At 49.2% G+C, this 7,989-nt stretch overlaps 1 protein-coding gene across 2 annotated transcripts in view; it reads left to right on the top strand.

Annotated features, from left to right (window-relative positions):
- Positions 1-6: 6 nt before the first annotated feature.
- The window catches only part of CPEB1 (cytoplasmic polyadenylation element binding protein 1), a 96,425-nt gene continuing 88,442 nt past the window's right edge, over positions 7-7,989 (top strand). Inside the window, exon 1 of one of the 2 annotated variants that reach the window (XM_007470049.1) lies at positions 7-50. In XM_007470049.1, coding sequence (XP_007470111.1) covers positions 36-50 — 15 coding nt within the window. In that variant the 5' untranslated portion in view covers positions 7-35. The remainder of the gene's footprint in view (positions 51-7,989) is intronic. The other variant, XM_007470048.1, reaches the window with a different exon arrangement.

Raw genomic sequence — 7,989 nt, 5'->3', positions numbered from 1 at the left:
CCGGTCCGTCCGCCCCGCTGGGCCACGCCAGCCCCATGGCGTTCCCGCTGGTAAGAGCTGCTCGCCGCCCGCCCGGGCGGGGCTGGGCGGGGCCGCGGTCCGCGCCGCGGCAGCTAACGGTCCGCGCGCAACCTCGGCCGGTCCGCGGTACCCTCCTTTCCCGCCCCCACCCTTGCGCGCAAGTCCCGGGCGGGGCGCGGGTCACGTGCCCGCGAGCGTGGGGCCTCGTGGAGGGGTGTGTGGCGAAGGGGGGGGGTAGGGAGCCTCCTCGTGACTCAGGGCCTTTGGGCTTAAAGGCGCCGCGGCCCTCCGGGGGCGGCCGGTGGGGCCTCCGAGCTGCGTTGCAGACGCCCGTTGGCCTCGAGTGTCTGTCCAGACGGGAGCTGACCGGACGGAAGGGCGCCCCCACGCCCGGAACATTTCCTTCTCCCGCAGCCGTCGCACGTGAGAGTCTAAGCCACCGGCGCTGGGAGCTCACACGCCTCGCAGCGACCCCCGCGAATCTCGTTCGTACCCAGTGGGCAGCGGAGAAGGGCGGCCGGGGTGGGGCGGGGCTGCTGGCGGCGTAGACCCTTGCGCTGGGCCTCGGGTCAAGGGAGAGTGCCACGACGGCAGTGGGCGCGTCTCCTTTAAGGCGGAGGGATTAGGTCCCTCGTGCCGTCCGCGCGCGCTTCTTTGGCCCGTGAGGTCACGTGGCTTCACACGTTCGTTAGGCGCAGGAACTGGAGTTCTGGGGCGGGGTTGGCTAGGTAGGGTCGGGCGCTGGAGGGTGGCCGGCACGTGCAAAGCGGCTTTGCGCTGGGGAGCCCCGCGGCTCAGAGGTAGGTCCTGGGGGCGTGGGCGGGGGTCCTGCAGGCCGCGGAGGTGCCCCAGGCGTGGAGCTGACCTAAGCCGCGCTAGCTTCGGTTTTCCCCACCCCGAGTTCTCTGACAGCGGAGAAGCGTGCGTGTGGGCTTGGCTTTGTCATTCTCTCAGCCCAAGACCGGACTAGGTTCCCAGACTCGGGTGGGTGTTGGCGCGGGCCCAGCGCTGGTCTCGGGTTTGGTGGAGCAGTGGCTGGGAGCACAGCCTGGTTGCTTCGCTTGGTCAGCCCGCAGGTTAGAAAGGCCTGTGCCTGCCCTGAGCCCCCGGGGCGGGGAGGGGCGGTACTCAGACCAAGAAAAGGTTACTCACCTTTGGTTGTCCCACTTGGCGTCATTCCCCGGTTTTTTTCTTCGCGTGGGTGGTGTTTGCAGTCAAGTCGACCCTGACTTTTTTGCGTCATTCCCAGAGGACCCGGGCAGGCCAGGGTCCTTGTAAGTGGCCCAGCGCCGGCCACAGGACTGAGAAAGCCCGAGCGGATACTTGCGCTCTGGAGCACGTCCTCGCGTGCATGGGTTATTTTTTGGTGGCATTTTGCACAGTGCAAGCGGTCCTGCGCGAGGATTGCGCTCGCGAAGCAAGTGGGTAGCACGGAGACTCCACGACAGCGCTCGGAGCCGGGGGTGCCGGCTGTGACCCCCCTCCCCCACCCCACCCCGCAGGCCCGGCTCTGCTTAGCGCTGCATTTCGTTGGCAACTGCCTCCTTTGGTCTCCCTGGCTACCGATCTGCTGCCTTGCTCTCTCGCTGGCACCTGAGTAAACTGCTGGGCGAGCGGCGAGGGGGTTCGCTGGTATCCACAGGTGTACCGCCTGCCTCTGGTCTACCCCTCAGGTGACGGTGCTGACATGTGCCAGCTGGAAGTGTGTGTCTCCTGAGAATAGTTTGCACCCGTAGGCTCAGGTTCTGTTTGAGCTTAGGGACACAGGCTGGGTTAAAAACAAAAATAAATCGTATACAGGCGGAAGGAAACCTTGGAAACTTCAGGCTGGTGGTGGTTTTTCTGGTTGGTTGATTGGTTTTTATCTTAGGTAGAAGGGAAGTGGAAGGGAGTTCTGCTTCTGGAGCTCCGTGGAGCTCAGGGCTGTTGGAGCCCCTCAGGAGAGTAGAGTTCAGGGCTGACCGCGGGTGTTGGAGCGTCCTCGTTGAGCTCGCTTTGAGCTGCACTGTATTCCCAGAGCCCGTTGCTGCAGAGTTTGGCTTTTGCCACAGTGATGTAATTTAAACTTGAGGAGTGGTTTGGCAGTACGTGCTCGGTTTATAGAACTAGGATTAGGAAGTTGACTACCCTATATAAAGTCAGTCTTTACAGTATAGAAATACTTGCCATCCCGCCTCCCGAGGGTTGTCTTATAAACATCCCGCTGGCCCAGGCTCCCCTGTGGGGAAAGGGAACTGTGCCGGCCTGTACAGCCGGCAGGAGGTTGGAGAGCGAATGCGTGTGGCGAGTGACCATGGAAACATGAGCAGTTTGGATTGAGCCTTAGGCACTTGGTGCAGGAATGTTTCTGTGGTCTTGTCTTTCTTTCCTGTGGTACCAGTACCAGTGTCTCTGAGTCAGTAAGTGGAGGAAGGTGATAAAAGTAGTGCGACTCCACGTTCAACACCCAACTTGTTAAGAGGCTAATGATAATAGCTGTCTTTGTAAGTTTTTTCAGGGGTGACCAAGCAATTTATTTATTTTTTTAATCCTTAAAGTGGGTTACAAACCCAAATCCCTACAGGGGCCTGAGGTAACATAAATGAGTAAATGGAAAGAAAGTAGAGTAGTGCCTACTGAACTACAGAATTTGCTTAAAGGAGAGCCAGTAGCTGGTTCTTGGCCATGCAGAAGTGTGGGCCCAGAGTTCATGTATCTTTGACTTCTTTCCTAGTTAAGCTGCCAATCTCTATTTTTTTACATGTAGCAATTAAAAAATTGAAAACACTGGATGGTTCAAAGTCCCTGAAGATTGGATTCAACCTGAGGGCTAGCTTGGGGTCTTTGTCTTAAAACATCCCTTTTAGATTTCCTCCCTATTTTGCAGATGATGAAACAGGCTTAGAAATCAAGTCAGGAGGCTATCAAGTGATAAAAACAGTGTGTGAACCTAGGTCTTTCTGGTGCCATAGCTGAACCTATGGTATTATGTGTATTCCCGTATGTCAGATGGGTCAAGGGGTTATTGGTGGTGTGCATTGTATAGAAATGCAGTGGTCTATGGGCTGGTCACATTCATAGGCAAAGTGAGCCTTAACTGCATTGGAGGGAATCTCTGGTTGCTGTGGAAGTCAGTGTGGGTCTTCTGAGCGTTAGCACAGCAGTGTTGATGTCAGGAGGAATGTGCTGTGTCTATCATTCCATAATGTGTGTCAGAGCAGTTAGCTGATTCTGAGAGAGCCAGAGGTCTGGAGAAGTCAGGCTCCTCCCACTGTGGGGGCGACCCTCCCAAACCTCTGCACAAAAGACTGTCCTCTTTCAGGACAGTTAAATTTCAGCAACATTTTCCTTCTGAGACTAGGCATATTTGAAATTATGGTTTTGTAAGACCTGTGAAAGTACAATGGGGCTTATTAAATCTCACCTTTTTTCTCTTAGCTAAAATTTCCATAATTCTGTCTTTTAGATTTCCAGGCAGAATTACTAAGGGTTTTAGCAGTATGTGGTAAAATCTGGGATAAGCTCCCAGGGCATAAAAGAGCCCTGCACCAGGACTAAGGAGCTGGGGTTTCATTCTGGGCAACACTTAGAATCTTAGTGTATAATCCAAGCTAGCAGATGTAAAGGGATATGTACCTTTGTTTCTGTATCTTATTCCCAAAGATTTTAAAGCATAAGGAAGTGAAGAGCATATTCTGAGATGTTGTCAAAGGAATATTTCAGTGAGAATGCAGACTCACAAACACACCAGAAAACTTTTTTTTACCTGTGGTCTGGGAAGTTTTTGGAAAGATGGAAACTTTAAAATGTTACTTGTCCCCAGCTGCTGCTTTAGCTACCTTTATAGGCCAGGGTCTCAGCTGCGAGTTCAGTGTTTGTGAATTTGGTGAAGGGGAATCGTGAGATGACTAAAGTAGCTCTCTGCTCGTATTTTAGTGTTTATATGCTAGGTAATATCTGTGCAAAGTTTTTCATTCATTGTTTTCAGCTAAATGTTTCCGAGAATTGTGAGGTGTTTGTTTAAAGGGCAGATTAATTAGTGGGTAGTACTTCTGGCTTGAAGTTTGGGATAGAAATGCATACCAAACCCAGATATTAGTGTTTAGGCTGCTGTCTTCAGTAGCTGGTAGTGGAGGCAGTAAAAGAATCACGGGCTCAAATAGCAAATTATTTTCTCTCATATGGAAGAGCTCTTCTAATCCCATCCTGTTCTGCAAATCTGCTTTTCCTAGGCAGTATCTAAGCTGTACTGACTCTGGGGAGAACTTGCCAGAAAGTCTGGGGGTATGGGATGAGGAATAGGAAGAGGGTTGGACTTAAGAGGTTGGAGTGGAGGAAGTTACATGAAGAATTTTTGCTTCTTTCTGTTGTTTGAGTTAAAACCAAGGCGCATTGCTTGCACCCTTTCAGTATTTGGATACTGCTGACCCCGCCTCCTTTGCCCTACATACTGCAGCTTTGAAAATGCCCTTTTTCTTTCCTGCCATTGTTGGAGCCTGATTTTAGTTATACCTGTGTATGAGAGCTTGTCGTCTTCTGGAAGCACACAGATTCCAGGTGTTGAAAGTTTTTATGTTCAAGATAGGACCGCCCAAAACAAGGCATTTTTCAGTTACAGTAAACTGGCTGAAAAGATTGAACTAAAAAATACATAATATGGGGCTTCCCTGGTGGCGCAGTGGTTGAGAATCTGCCTGCTAACGCAGGGGACACGGGTTCGAGCCCTGGTCTGGGAGGATCCCACGTGCCGCGGAGCAACTAGGCCCGTGAGCCACAACTAGTGAGCCTGCGTGTCTGGAGCCTGTGCTCCACAACAAGAGAGGCCACGATAGTGAGAGGGCCGTGCACCGCGATGAAGAGTGGCCCCCGCTCGCCGCAACTAGAGAAAGCCCTCGCACAGAAACGAAGATCAAACACAGCAAAAATAAATAAATAAATAAACTCTTAAAAAAATAATATGTATAATATTTCATATTTTTCATAGGGAAATTACCTGACTTTGCATAAGAAGTCAGTATCCAAATTTGAGAGTGCTAAATTTACATTGTAGACAAAATTTTCAGAGTTTTGTTACTGGGATTTAAAAAGACTCCTGTTAGGAACTATTTTGTCTACTCAATATATAATGTGTTTTTAAGTAACACAGGTGTGGGGGAAATATTCCTGATTAAATAGGGTTGAGCTTTGCTTTCAGCGGTGCAGAAGAACACTTAGGCATGGATAGCCTTTGAATTCTACTTCACTTTTATATATTCCTGTATGGTTAGAGTACCCTTTTGATTTTTAAGGCATTTTGTGATGACTTTCCTTGAGGTAATTGGAGAATTCCCAGAGGGCAGGTCTAAAGATTGATATGTGTGCTAAAAATGGGTCACAGTTGCGTGTAGCTGCTGATTCTGGGAGTAACTTGACTGTAATAGTGTGACTGGTTTCTTTATTCTTGGCCAGCATAATATGCTGACAAACTACCATCCTGACAGGTTTAGCGCCCATGGCCTGAAGTTTTCTTTGATAAAGGTGTGGGAGTAGCTCTCCTCTTGTTGAAGGAAAGCATTTACCTTGAAGGGCAGGTTGGGTCTCTTTGTGTCTTTTGACAGAACACTTAATCTCTTACTACTTAACACCTGTGCTCTCTGCATTCTGGCTTTGTGCTTCAGGCTCTGACACCATCTGTCTCCTGAGTCTGCCCTTTCTCCTGAGACTTTTTTAAGCTGTAATTTTGGAATTGTTTTGAAGCTCAGGTGGTGTTGGAGACCTGTCTGCCTCCCAGGTATAACTTGGAGTTGACACCAAGCCTGGATTATAGTGTCTCAGTATGTTCACGGATGAGGAGAATTAAGCTTAGCACGAAAAATGGTTATTTATACAGTGAGAGGATGATAGAGCCAAAACTGGAACCCAGGTCTTTATTTCCAGACTAGTGTTATTTCTGGAATTCATGCACCTTGTTCTTTTATATTGATCTCTCATTATCTTTCATTTTACTTAAAATTTCCACTTGGTTCATAAGACTCTGGTTTCCTAGTTTTTCTTCTTTTCTCTGGTCTTTTCTTGTCCTGGCACTCACAGGCTTCCTCCTCCTCCCCGTGGATGCCACATTCCTTGTGGCTCATTCTGTTGGCTCATATTTGTTCTCTTTTACAGAGGGCCTGTGTGTTCCTATAGCACCAGGTCAGGTTTTAGGTTGAGCTCTTTTTGCCCTGATTGTTCTCAAGAACTATAGTTCTGATTAGCTTACTGAATGAATGTGTCTATCTGAGGCATATTAAACCTAGAAGATCTCAAAACTACCAATTTCTTCCTTTTCCTCATCTTCTGGGGCTAATCTAATTCTATCCCTTCCACCCAATTTACTAGTCAGTTTTTTTCTGACTAGGGTCTAGTGTCCTCTTGGGGGAAAGAACTGTGTTTGGGTGTTTTTTTGTTTTAATTTTTTTTTAACCCTGAAGGCCCCAGTACAGATGGATGCTAGGTAAATACGTACTTGTAGCTTTTGTTCGGAAACCTCTCCCAAGTTTCTGTAACGATAAAGCCTTGATGTGATCTAACTCTTGTCTCCCTTAACCCCTGTGTATCCTTTTATCCGTTCTCCATTCACATTGCTACCACTAGTTCAGGTCTCCCTTGGATGAATATTTTCAGTCTGCTTTTCCTACCTTCCTCCTTAGTTATTCCTGCCTATTCAGCACCTACTGCTCTGTGTGGAGCTGTGTCATAGTAATGTAATGGTCTTATTGTTCCCAGACACATTCCTCAGACCCGCGGTCCTTGGGTCTTTTTTTTTGTCTGTGTTGGGTCTTTGTTGCTGTGCATGGGCTTTCTGTAGTTGTGGCAAGTAGGGGCTATTCTTCCTTGCGGAGTGTGGGCTTCTTCTCATTGCGGTGGCTTCTCTTGTTGCGGAGCACGGGCTCTAGGCTCTAAAGTGCAGACTCAGTAGTTGTGGCGCACTGGCTTAGTTGCTCCGCGGCATGTGGGATCTTCTTGGACCAGGGCTCGAATCTGTGTCCCCTGCATTGGCAGGCGGATTCTTAACCACGGTGGCACCAGGGAAGCCCTGGTCTTTGGGTCTCAATGGGTGGTTGTATCTCCCAAGCTGAATAGTGAGCTCTGGATGAGAGGGTATTTTCCTGTATCCAAATCCCCTACACACCTCTCCACGGAATAAATAGTGAGGTATTGCTGATTAAATACAGGAATTTTAAAATGAAACTCAAACTTCCTTTGGATTTTTGGACTTGAAGAGGCTGAATTTGTCTCTGCCGGTCAGAAGCTTACTCCAGCTCCACCATCCTGCTGCTTTTCCTGCTCATATTGCCCTGCCTGAGTTTGGGAGGCTCTCTTAATGCTAACATTTCTGAATGTGTCAGATGAAGCTGAGAACAGTACTCCCCTGCCCTTGGAAGAGGCTCCCCCCACAGCTTCCGAGTTGGCACAGAGCAGTTCCCTGACCTGGTCTCTCCTCTCCTCCTCTCTTGTTTTTCAGGCTGCCTTGATGCAGAAGGAAGAGGAGAGCCAGGCTGGGATCCTGACTTGAGTACTAGTGCCCTGTTAACCTGGTTGACTTGGGGAAAGATTTTCAGTTTTGCTAAAGCATGTCTTTTTCTTTGTAATGAGACTCAGACAAGCTCATAAATTTTTGTGACGAACAAAAGAAACTGCAGGGTCTGGATGGTTGGTTACATAGGCTCTTTTCTTGCTCTCTCCAGTTGGACTTAGCTTCCTTTACCATCCCTCTTTTCCGGTTATTGAAGGATTGTCCTCCTCCCTGTTCAAAGAGCAGTTTTGTGTCTTGGTGTCCATCTTCTCTCATACCCTCAGGACCTCTTGGTCAGTTGTCCCTGCCACATCTTTTATCTCTGTCTGTAAACATGGTCATCTCTCTCTCATGTTTAGACTTTTCCTAGTACAATAGCCCTTCCAGCAACTAGCCTCACTGGCTTTTCTTAGCTTCCCCATCAAGCTTTTGTACGGAGTAACCGCCCCCCCCCC

Source organism: Lipotes vexillifer, unplaced genomic scaffold (assembly GCF_000442215.2).
Source record: "Lipotes vexillifer unplaced genomic scaffold, Lipotes_vexillifer_v1.1 scaffold532, whole genome shotgun sequence".
NCBI classification, from domain to species: Eukaryota; Metazoa; Chordata; class Mammalia; order Artiodactyla; family Lipotidae; genus Lipotes; species Lipotes vexillifer.
The sequence above is the reverse complement of the archived record's forward strand: the minus strand, read 5'-3'. Positions and strand labels throughout refer to the sequence as shown.